Below are 12,924 nucleotides of genomic sequence, written 5' to 3'. Positions count from 1 at the left end.
TGGGCCTGTCCTGTAGTAGGTGACTTCTGGGTACTCTTCTGGCTCTGTCAATCTGTTTCTTCACTTCAGCAGGTGGGTATTGTAGTTGTAGGAATGCATGATAGTCACAAAGTCACAAAGTTCAGCCACCAGGTTAGCCGTGACATTATCGGGGATACTGTTCCTGACGGCTTGTAGTCCATCTTTGTGTGGAATGTTGGTGTAGATGGCTTCTACATCCATAGTGGCTAGGATGGTGTTTTTAGGAAGATCACCAATGGACTGTAGTTTCCTCAGGAAGTCAGTGGTGTCTCGAAGATAGCTGGGAGTGCTGGTAACAAAGGGCCTGAGGAGGGAGTCTACATAGCCAGACAATCCTGCTACTCTGAAAGATTTTGGTATATGGTTGTTATTGAAATAGGTTGTGAGTCTCAAACGAGGTGACCCACACCCAGTGACCAGCCATTGACCAGCAGGAGAATTGTAAACAAGAGAGTTACAATTCAATAAGAGACACTTGCTCCAGCTACACACAATGGCACTTGCTTAACTCTGTGACTCGGGAAGGCCTTGGGACATGTGATGCTTAACTCCATATTTGAGCCAGTATTTTTCCAAGCACATTAACTGAGGGTATGAAATAAAGGACAGTGGCACCATGAGATTCTCTCCTCCCCCACCTATTCTGAAGGCAACATGAAATTTTGGAAGAAAAAGACACTGAACTGGGGAGATTGGTCCCAGGCTAAGCAAAGAATTCTGCCTGTGTATTAAAATCTGTGAACTGCTTACAATGTTTAGTGGGGTGAGAAAAACTGCTTGATTCAACTCTTGCTTGGTATGATAAAGTTTAAAATTTAGAATGCGTGTTTACTTTTTATTTCTTATGTAACATTCTCTGACCTTTATGCCTACCTCTTATAATCACTTAAAATCTATCTTTCTGTAGTTAATAAATGTATTTTAATCTGAACCAGTGAGTTTGTCCTAAGTGCTTGGGGGAACTGCTTAGGTTACAAAGGCTGGTGCATGTCCACTATCCTCGGATGAAGTAGCAAACTAATTAATGAGCTTGCATTGTTCGAGAGAAGGTCTTGAGCAGTGTAAGATTGGTACATTCCTGGGGTGCAAGGCTGGGGGGATTTGCTGGTGTTTCCCTGTGTATAATTCATGAGTGGCTTAGAGAGCATTCAGGCAATTCAGCTTGGTGTGTCTCTGCATGTTGTTGGATGAGTGATAACAGCACCTGGAAGGGTCTGCTGCTTGTCACTGGCATAGCATTGTAAGAGACAGTCCAGGCTAGAGAGTAAAGGCACCATAGCGGTCCCACAGTTCCAGATTGTACCCAGGGGTCTGTCACACTTCCCCTCTGGTTTCTTTGCTTCAGCACCCTCCATTCTCTTCTGCACAGGGAGACTTCTTCAGACACTCAGCAATCCTGCTCCCAAACACAGTCCCATAGATACAGCAGTTCTTGCCCTCAGAGCCCCAGGTCAATAAATGCCATTTAGGGAATGTCTGTTCTCTTCATTAGCACAGGGAAACTGGGCTCAGTACAGGATCCTGTCACTTGGCATTGGGTGGCTGTTATTTTATGTACAGATCTTACCCCAGCGTGGTTCACAGTGGACAAACCAGCAACCGAGAGAACCCAGAAGACAGAATCCTCAGCGGGGCTGGACCCACCTTCAGTGCAGGTCCAAGCCACCTTTCCGCTCCCTTGATCGTAGGGTAGGGTGGGGACCGGACTGGCCCCTGGCATAGCACAGACTAACTACAGGACCGATGATGGCTGGGGGATTCCATGACCCCAAGGGAACCCCCAGCTGCTCCGGACTCAAGGCAGCTTTCCAGCTGCACTGTGCTACCTGGATTGCTCTGGTTCTCCCAGATAGTTCCTTCAGTCCAGCTGCAGGGCTTCCCCACCTCTTGGGGGGGCTCTCCGACATCTAACACCTATGTCTTGCTCCTTAAGGGCTCTCCAGCTGTTCCTGGGATGATTGCTTCTCTGCCCTGACTGACTCCCTTTGGGTTAGGCCATGCTAGTCATCTGGGGCCAGCATCTGCTCTCCTTGTGCAATGACCATCATTGCAGCTGACACACTGGGGATCAAACCAGGGACCCTCTGAGCAAAATGGGTGACACTCCCACTCCACAGATCAGCAGCTGTGCTGTGAAGGCAGGCCCTACCTCTGGAAACCTGGCTGGGGATGGACAGGCAGCAGAGCTGACCTCTGAGCACAAGCTGGCTGGAGGGCTAGCAGGAAATCTTGTCCCTGCTGCCAGCTTTTCTGCAAACAGGGCTGAGGGATGCCACTTGAGATAGGACAACACAGATACTTCAGCAGCAAGCCCAAGGAGCAGCTGGAGCATGTGACTCCTGGGAACCTGCCCCAGACATACGAACCAGCTACAGCCAAAGGGCAGGAGCCGCTGTACCTGGTCTGCCGAGGCCATTTGTAACTGAGTGAGGTACGTCTGTTCCCACTGACTGTTCTTTGCAATGACACTGAGGTCCTGTCCAGTCAGGGTGCTCGGAGAGAGTGGGTATTGGAGCAATCGCTGGGCGACTTCCTGCCTCCTCAGAGGGTGTCAGACGCCAGACCAACCTAGCAAAGCAGGGAGACCCCACCACAAGGACCTGAGTTTCTCCTGCATATGCAAAGGATCCGGACTCTCTCACTGGGGCGGCAACAGAAAGGCTCACTCTGTGGATCAGGCACAGAGGGGGACGTGTGATGCACACTGACCCAGTGAGTTACACACATGCTGAGCAGTCCCATTGACTTCTGCGGAGAATCCATGGAGCACAGTTCCGGTCACCATGAGTGGGGCACCAGGGTCTGGCCCCTCGTGAGAGCTGCCCATGGTTTCATCACCATCAATGGCACAGTCACTCCTCCCTAACAAAGGTGAACCCTCCATTTCAGGGCCAAGGTATCTTGGCGAAGTGCACAATCAGGGCAGCTCACACCTGCATACTGAGAGAAGGAGGAGTCCTACAGACAGGAAAATGCCTCTGAAGGGGGTCACATGCAGATGGGGCTTTCAGGCCATGCATTGTTTGAAAGGTCACATTTTGGCTCCTCTGCAATGGGAGCTGCTAGCAGACACACGTTGTGATCGATACCATTCTCTCTCAGCTAAACTACACTTCATATAGCTTGGGTTGACCGCTTGCCCCAAGGGCAAATCCCTCCTGAGAGAAACAAACCCAGGAAAGGTGGAGACACCAGTGAAAGGGGAAGTCTAGATTGAGTTACATTTTGTTCATTGGCCCCAGGGGGATGTTGTTCAACGCACAAGAAACAGAAATAAAAGCGGAGAAATCCCTTTGTCTGAATGCACAATGAAAGGAAAGAGAAACCCAATTTGTGTCTTTGGGGTCCCAAGCTAATTCAGGAAGACTCTAGTGGACAAAGCAGAGTTAGGATATGAAGAACTTAGTCCTAATTCTCCTCATCTTTACACTGACTTCAGTGGAGTTACTCCTAATTTACACCAAAGCAAGAAGAGAATCATGACCCCTACATTTTGGCAACAGCATCAGTGTGGAACTTGGAAAGTCTGAGGTGATCACACAGCTGGCGTTTACTTCTCATTACGCATCCAGAACTCAAAACAATCCCTGTGAAATTATAGACATTATCTGCATAAATTAATTAGAGTACTCCACAAAACGTATAGACTATGTCACGATGGTTGCAAAATGCGCCAATGCCAGCTACTGCAGGAAATGGGTAATGTAAAGAGTAGCCCAAGTGCATGCATGTCATTCACCACTGGAAAGCCTGTTGGTAGCCAGTTTGCAACACAAGTTCATGTGCTCACACCACTACACCCATTTTGGGTTGCTAGGCAGAAGTGTTCCGCAGCAGACCCTGCTGATTTCATTCATGCACAACGAATTGGATGCAAGTATGTAGGCGCCTTTGAAAATAAACAGCCCTATAGTCTAGATCTCAGTGCCGGTCTATACGAGGAGTCATAAGTGGGCCGTGTTCACAAGTCCATTTCCCACCTCTGAAGAAAGAGAGCTTATTTCTGCTCCGAAGTGGGTCTGACGCTGTGCACAGAACATGGCTGGGGATTGACAGGGAGTAGGCGGTGCACTGGGGTTACTGTCACTCCAGATCCAGAAATGGAAAAAGGGTCTCACCTGATACGTGTTGTCAAAACTGTCGTACATAAACCTTGTGATCAGGGATGTCTTCCCAACTGCAAGAGAAGAAGGAACAAGGGATTAGGTGTAGAAGTTCACAGTCAGGCCCTTCACTTTCTTTTAAAGATCACAGACGAAAAGGTGACAAGAAAAACTCATGCTAATCCCAGGCATCTCCCTGTACACCCACACAGCAGAGAGCAACCCACTGACTGATAAGAATATTCCTGTGGGTCAAGGGGCGTAGGCCTTGGCCTATTATTCTTCTGCTTTACATTCTTAGGGAGAGGTAAAACAGAGCATCCCTTTAAAGTCATACAGCTCTCAATCCCGTCCATAGGCAGAGGGGGGTTACAGAATTTGTGACTATAAAGGCTGGCTTGGGGGACAGTGGTGTTAGAAGAAAGGCATGTGTCCTAGATCTGTAGCTGTGGCTATGTAAAATTAGCCACAGCTCTAACTCCTGTGATGTCAGAGCATTATTGTTCTGCAAAATGAGGGTATTTCCGCCAGTGTGATATTCCCTCACTGCCAGCAGTCCACAAGGTCACTGGAATGGAAAGTAACCAAACTTTTCTCCCCTGGGGGCTGTGCACTTCACCCCACCAACTGCAGAGGTTCAGTGCATGTCTGTTAAGCCTCAGTAAACCACTGCCACCTCTTTCGGTCAGCTGTACTCAGAGTGTGCCGCTGTCTTTACTCCACCTGATCTATGTGTCATTTTCAGAGGATGCAACCGCAGCTCTGGCTCTCCCCTTCCACACTCTCCCATGGCTGTATTAAGACCCTTACGATAGTTATGGGGTTTTCTTTTGAAAGAACTTGGTCATGCTGGGCCAGGCCCTTGGGGGGTGAAAATCAGATTATGTTGATTTACACCAGCTGAGGATCTGGCCTTCTCTTTGTGATTGACTTCTCTTCCTTTGAAGAGAACAATAATGCATCCAATCTGGCATGGTAAGTGATTCCAATTAAATGGCACAATGATAATTCCCTCTCCTATGCAGGGCTAGTTATTTTGAATGTCAAAATATTAATTTTCAGAGGGAATTAGGTCCCTAGCGTGCACTTATATTCAAAAGCCGTTGGAGAATTCAGAATGGCGTCTGCTGAGCAGGGACCCTTTCCAAGACAATCTCTCCATCTTTTAAGGTTCACCCATCATGATGGAAACCTCCCGCTGCAAGTGCCTGGAGTAGACAATGAACTTGGTCAGCTATTGGTGCAGGCATGACATTGTGTGGTGCAAAGCTGTGGGCCCATGTCAGGTGAAATATGGATTTAGCAGACAACACACATAGGGCATGTGCAGCGTCTATGGTGCTGAGTATTATGTGGCTCAGAGACACTGGATGGATTGTTTTGTGACTCAGAAATTTAATACTCTGTTCCTGAGCCAGTGGAAAGACTGCCATTGACTTCAGTGGTTTTAAGATTAGGCCCTAGATCTCCCCGATTTTCCGCTGCACCACTCCCCAGAAGCAAAGATTTGCTGGAGAAGGAGAACCATAGCAATGTTCTAGCCCCCAGAGAATGCTACCCCCACATCGTGCTGGGCGAGCTGCTTGACATTCATGCCTGAACTTCACAGCCTCTTTTCCACATCAGAGGAACAGCTGAAGCTCACTTGGCGCCCAGTCTGACATGACCTGGCCAGAGACATGGGGATTTTCTCCTCTGTGATTGTTGCACAGCTGAGAGATCTGCCAGGCAAACTGAGGACACTGGGCCTCGAGCAAATGGAACATGCTGCATGCACTGCATCAGGCTGGTGGATGCCAAGAGAATGGAAATGCTAATAGACCCACAATGGCACGGTGGGGGCTCTTGGAGCCACACTTCACAATGTGCCTTGGCCCCTCATACTGCTCTGTCGGCATAAAGGAGTATGGAGCCAACCCCCAGCCAAGGCCTCTGGGGTCAGCAGGTCCCTGAGGTGAGATAGATATGCCACCACAGATCTCCACGGCATCCTTTGCAAAGCTTGGTGTAAGGGGCATACTGGGGGTCTGGTCAGAATGCACTGTGATCCAGCTGACCTTGGGGCCGTTAGCAACTTACATAAGGTAGAGCAGCCCTGAGGCAGAGCCCAGAATTCAGGATATGCAAAGGAAGCTTAATTTATTGTCTCAACCTAGTTTTAGTCAACCAGCAATGCTGGATTGCCTGAGCTGGGATAGCCAGGGTGGTTGCTAATGAGTAAGGCTATGTTTCTGTCACGGTTATTTTTAGTAAAAGTCATGGACAGGTCATTGGCAGTAAACAAAAATTCATGGCCTGTGACCTGTTCATCACTTGTACTATACCCCTAACTAAAACTTGGGCCGGGGATGCTCTGGGGCGGTGGTTGGAGGTGGCCACAGGTGCTGAGGGGGCTGGCCTAGGACCTTTGCTGGTGCTGCGGGGAAGGCAGGAGGTGGCACGTGGCTTGGGACCGCTGCTGGTTTGGAGTGGAGGGTGTTGGCCCATGGCCCAGGACCCCCACTGATTGGGGGGGCACGTGACAGTGCATGGCCTGGGACCCCCACTGGTGCTAGGAGAGGGGGGTGGGCAGTGACTCACGGCCCGGGACCCCTGCTGGTGCTGGGGAGGGGTGGGTTGGCAGGGCTGGCAGACTCCCTACATGATTCCGCATGTCCCTGCAGCTCCTAGGGGGAGGGAAGGCCAGCGGGGTTCCACAAGCTGCCCCTAATATGAGCTCTGGCTCCGCAGCTCCCATTGGCTGGGAACTACAGCCAGTGGGAGCTGCGATGGTGGCACTTGTGAGCATGGGCAGTGCGTGGAGCACCCTGGCCCGTCTGCCTAGGAACTGCAAGGACATGCCAGCCACTTCTGGAGAGCCCCGCCCCTCAAAGGTAAGCATACCCCGTACTCCAATCCCCTATGCCAGCCCTGAGCCCCCTCCCACACTCAAACTGCCCCAGCAGCGGTCAGTGCTGCCAGAGCTGCTCAGGCAGCCCCGGAGCCAGCCGCACCGACCGCTGCAGAAGTCACAGAGGTCCTCCATGACAGACACACAGCCTTCCTTACTCATGAGCAATCAATCACTGTTCCCTTCCCTTCCCCCATGGCCAGAATACAGAGCTCTTTCTGCTACCCACACACAGATCTAGCCTGGCCAAGGCCTGGTGCCTTACTGACCAAAGATGAAAGGGAACAAAGGTTCCAGAGCAATAAGATTTCTACTGATTCACAGTCAGCACTAACACTGGTGAAGTAAACAACAATTCAGGCATAAGCCAAGCAGTTGCTGATATCCCATTAGACTCACATAGTCCGATTTGAAAACAACACCTAAAGTCCAAGCAAACATTATAACCTAAAAATCATTCTGCAGACTCCAAGCCCAAATCCCACAGAAGCACACTACCGACCTGTGGAGTTTAAAACACAAGGCACAAAGCAAGCTTAAAAGCAACCACACAAATATCAATTGAAAAGGAGTACTTGTGGCACCTTAGAGACTAACACATTTATTTGAGCATAAGCTTTCGTGAGCTACAGCTCACTTGCATCCAATGAAGTGAGCTGTAGCTCAAGAAAGCTTATGCTCAAATAAATTTGTTAGTCTCTAAGGTGCCACAAGTACTCCTTTTCTTTTTTGCGAATGCAGACTAACACGGTTGCTACTCTGAAATATCAACTGGAGGCTCAAATCTGAGTTGTGGGCTCAGTCTTGGGATTCCGTTTAGAACTTTAGTTGATAAAACTGGAACTATGGGTGTGACACTCTGGACCTTAGGGGAACAGCCTGCACCCCCTTGTTCATCCTTATAATATGATTGTGTGGTATCCAATGCAAAGTTTGTCAAGTCGGGTGTCTCCAGAAGGCTCATGATGCACTGAGCATTGTTGTTATAGTAATGTTATAGGTTGTAATTTCAGGTATATAGTTATGAGGCTGAAAATATGTCCTCATAGCTTAGAACAAGCCCAGGCAAAAACTCTCCAGGAGCAGAGGGGCAGTTCACACCTCATCAGGACATATATGGGACAAACCCAGCCCAGCCTCCCAGAACAAAGGACACTGGCCTAGGCAGCAACAAAGGATCTGTTGGACTCTCGAGTGAGTCACCCCTGACTCTGAAGCGGGGGGGGGCAAAGCCAAGGGGGAAGAAAGGACATGATAAAAGGGAGAGATGTTTGCCATGCTCTCTGGGCACATCTGACAAAGTTACAGAGCCGGCAGTAACAGCGCCGCTCAGAGACTGCAGAAAGAAAACAGCTGTTATGTGTTCACACTGACAGCTGCCTGTGCAATAGTGTGTTCACACTTGCAGTACTTGCGGTGCTATTTGGAGCGGTGCACTCTGAACAGCTATCCCACAGAGCACCTCTTTCTCTTTTGCCGCTAAGACTTGTGGGAAAGTGGAGGGGGTTGTGGGGCATCCTGGTTCCAGTCCCAATGCCCCATGATGCGTTCCTTCACATCCCAGCATACCCTGTGCTTCCATCCGGATTTGGCACCAACTTTCAATGGTTTGTGTACTGTGCGCCCTGCCTCTTTTAGGCTGCAGGAATGTATCCCAAACTGCTGACCAGTGTGCTATTCGCTCTGACCAACACGTCACGAGTGACAGTGGAGCTATTTCTTAAACTGACCAAACGTGCTCACTCACGTAACTGGGAGCAGCTTACATGCTAGAGGCTGTGTGTGAACAGCCCAGGCGTAGGGATTCTCACAGCACAGCAGGGTAAGGCTGGCTCCCAGAGTTGAGGATTGGAGTGACTTAGCAGATCACCAGTCCAGATAACACCAAGGGAACATCACAATGGGTAGCTGCAGCTGAGGCTAACCCCTCAATATTCTTAGAATAGGCAGACATTTTCAAAGGAGCTGGGCTGCTCCCCAAAGGAAAAAATATTCCTTTCATTGTGACTTGAGCCACTCCTATGCATCCAGAAAGGTAATACTTGGGTGCCCCAAACAGGAATCGGATCACATGACACATTCAGAACTCATTACTGGAGCATGACAGAGGGCGAATTTACACTACAGCTGCTAAAGAATTCTGCCCTGACATCTGCACCAGGGATTGGGTTGGTCTAACTACGGTGCTCAGGGTATGTAATTTTTCACAGCCCTGAGCAACATAGCTAGGTCAGACTAATTTTTAAGCTTCGACCAAGCCAGAAACCACATTTTTGGTTAGCTTACTAAACGTAAAAAAGCCCCAAGCAGACAAATTCACTCAGTCTGGAACTGCAAAAATCTTAAGCAAATGGTAAAAACATCCACATGAATCTTTCTCAGTCTTAACAGATGTTACACAAAGGGTCACTGGTGCTCCTGGCATCAGAATGGTAGATTCAAAGTCAGAATATTGAGCAATTAAATGTGTGTGAAGAAATGGAAACGTACATGAAAAATTTTAATGTTTTGAAATTCCTGTCATTTCCAAAGGTTTGAAATAGAATCATTTAGAATACCCAGAGTATTTTTCCTGAATTTTTTTCCAATTTAAATTTTTTTTGGAAAATATTCTCAAAAAACATCAAAATGGTTGTTAACTTCTTTTGTTTAGCAAAAGCTTGATTTTCAGTAAACAAAATATTGCAACAACTATTTTGATATTTGAAGTAATTGTTTTTAATAAAATTTACCCATCCCCTCCAAAAAAATTTTTAAAGGCAAACATTTTGCATTAAATGAAAAACTTTTACGGCTTTTTTTTTTTTTTTGGGTGGCAGGGAGAACACAGCTCATTTCTGGTCAAAAAATGTTGACAGCTCTACTTCAGTCATCAAGACTAACCATTCTGAACAAAGAATTTTGCTAGTACAAGTCCCTTGGTCTGATTTTGACAACAGGATTGTATTAGATGTAAGCCTGATGAGACACAGGAGGGACTCAGTGAAGCTGGAGCTGCTGCCTAGATCTGATGGCTCCAAAGTAGAACACAATGTAACCCTTTCATGTGGTGTTCAGCAGTCACTTGTGAAAGGTGTGTACTATGTCTCAGCTCAGGCAACGGCGCAACCTGCTTTCCCAAAGTCAATTCTTTCAGACAGTACCTGGCTCCATATGGGATCCGACCTGGCCTAGGTAAAATCAGCATGATAATGAATACGGAAATGCCCCAGAGTCATACAGAGACAAATGCAACCATGCCCCACTCAGATCCATTCAGAATGTAGCTGCAAAGATAATTTTCCTAGCCCACTGCTTTGTCTGTGCCACCCCTCTCCTTGAATTCCTCCACTGGCTCCCTCTTCTCCATCGCATCAACATATGCTGCTTGTCTTCACTTCCAAGGCCCTTCACAGTCATTTCCCACCCTACCTCTCATCTCTCTTTTGCTCTCAAGCCTCTGATTAGCCCATGATGCTGGCGTCCATCACCCTCTTGGTACATTTTCAAATAAGTCCTTTCTGCCAGGCTGCCCCTCACTCTTGGGAGGAGCGCCAAGCCACCTCCCTATCCTCCTCCAAAACCCTCCTTTGCAATGAGGCCTACAGAACATTTGACAATGCTGAGGCTGTTGGAGTGCAGAGACCACTGCCTGTCATGCTGACCAATACTGCTTCATTGTTTACTTGTACTCCCCCATCTGTCTGTCTAGGTATAAGACAAGAGACAATAGTTCAGATTATAAACTCCCTGGGGCAGGGACTGTCTTTCTGTTCTGGCTTTGTACAGCACCTAGCACAATGGGGCTCTGATCCATGCCTGGGGCTCTTAGGTGCTATGGTAATACAAATAAATAATAATAATAATCACCCATTGCAGGAGGTTATATGCCAGTCCCTTCTGATGTGCTTGGAGACAAGTATGGCAGAAGCTCCAAGCACCAGGCTCTACCAGAATCCAGACCTGAACACACATTGTGAAGATAACATTCCTTTACTAGATGAGCCAGAAATACAAGGTGCAAATACCCTAGGGCAGCGTTTCTCAAATGTGGCCACTGTGGCCGCATGCAGCCACCAGGGACCTTTCTTAAGGCCACAGCCTCCTGGGCTGGGGGAGGGGAGCCAAAGTAGGGGGTCCTCTCCCTCCCTGTTGCTCCTGGATGCCCTGCCTTGGTGTTGGTTGCTGGGGCTGCCAGGAGGGGTTGGGCTGTGCCCCCTTTGGAGACACCTGGGGCACAACTGGAGAAGCAGGCACCCAGTGAGTTCCCCACATTCCCAGGGGTAGTAGGGCTCAGGCTTTGGGGTTGAGCCCTGGGGTAGCAGAGGCAGGCTCGTCTTGAGGCTTCGGGCTCCAGTCCCCAGCTCCAGTTGCACGGCAACAGGGCCCAGGAGATGGGGTTTCAGTCTCTAGCCCCCCATGCCTCCCCTGGCCTCCCATCCAGGGCTTAATTTGTCCCCAGGCTTGGCAGGGCTGAGTAAGTCTTCTGTGAAAAGTGCTACTTGTATGTTTGTTAATATCACTTTTCACAACGGACTTACTAGCTAGCAATAAATTAATTACAATGATTTGGACGTGTATATGTGCATATTCATTTGTTTTTTCTAAAGCTAATTACATGTTTTAGGAAAAAGTGTGAGAGCAGCCACCAGCAAGAGTTGTTTCAGAGTAGCAGCCGTGTTAGTCTGTATTTGTAAAAAGAAAAGTACTTGTGGCACCTCAGAGACTAACAAATTTATTTGAGCATAAGCTTTTGTGAGCTACTGGTTACAGGTATCATACCTGATGGTATTAAGGAATGCAGATCCTTACTGATCCCGAAAACGATGGACCCAGAGGCTCTAAAGGAACTAGGGAATTGGAGGCCTCATACAATCAGGTCCATCGTGCTGCGGTTATTCTCGAGAACACTGACAAACAGGCTGGCGAAAGCGTGCCCATTGAATGCGAGGCAAAGGGGGTTCATTGCTGCACCTGGCTGCTCTGAGAACTTAAAGGTTCTCCACCTCATCACCAAGCAAGCCAAAAAAAGAAAAAAAGCCCCTGGGTGTCATATTTATAGATATAGCCAAAGCATTTGACTCAGTATCCCACGATCACATCATGTGGTTGCTGCGGGAAAGAGGCCTGGACCACCCCGTGATCAACATCATTAGTGACTCCTATAGGAACGTCCATACCCATATGGAAGTAGGGAAGGAGCTCACCTTGCCCATTGCTATCGAAGTTGGGGTTAAGCAAGGAGACCCAATGTCACCACTGCTATTTAACTTCAGATTTCAACGCTAGAAACGGCTGGCAAGGGATTCTCGGTTGGTGCGGAAAAAGTAACTGCACTCGCCTTTGCTGATGACTTGGTCATGCTCAGCAATTTGTGGGAAGATATGAATGCAAACATCCAGATTCTCGAGTCCTTCTGCAAGCTCTCTGGACTCAAGGTGCAAGCCAGGAAATGCCACGGATTTCTCCTGAGCCCAACCCATGGCTCTTTCACTGTCAACAACTGTGAAGCCTGGAAAATCGGTTATGATAGTCTGAATATGATTGCTCCAGGCGAGTCTGAGAAATATCTGGGACTCAAGGTCGATCCATGGATCGGATTCACCAAACCGGCATTATCCAACAAGCTTGACACCTGGCTGGAGAGGATCAACAGGGCCACTCTCAAGCCTTCGCAAAAGCTGGAAATGCTTAATACCTTCACCGTACCACGAGTCATCTATCTAGCTGACCACACTGACTGTAAGAAGGCACTGCTTTCTTCCCTCGATGACAACATCAGGAGGGCCGTCAAAGAGTGGTTGCACTTACCGTCCGACACCTGTAACAATTTAATCTATACCAGATCCAGGGACGGAGGACTGGAAGTAACAAAGTTCGCCAGCCTTATCCCTTCTATACAGGCGAGGCAGTTACACAGAGTTGCACACT

General features: G+C 48.5%; 1 protein-coding gene across 1 annotated transcript in view; it reads right to left on the bottom strand.

Moving 5' to 3' along the window:
- RAB6B (RAB6B, member RAS oncogene family) overlaps positions 1–12,924 on the bottom strand; it is a 117,123-nt gene that overhangs the window by 51,500 nt on the left and 52,699 nt on the right. The window contains 1 exon segment of the mRNA XM_038417644.2: positions 4,140–4,198. Within this exon segment, the coding sequence (XP_038273572.2) occupies positions 4,140–4,198 (59 nt within the window).

Source organism: Dermochelys coriacea, chromosome 9 (assembly GCF_009764565.3).
Source record: "Dermochelys coriacea isolate rDerCor1 chromosome 9, rDerCor1.pri.v4, whole genome shotgun sequence".
Classification (NCBI taxonomy): Eukaryota; Metazoa; Chordata; order Testudines; family Dermochelyidae; genus Dermochelys; species Dermochelys coriacea.
The sequence above is the reverse complement of the archived record's forward strand: the minus strand, read 5'-3'. Positions and strand labels throughout refer to the sequence as shown.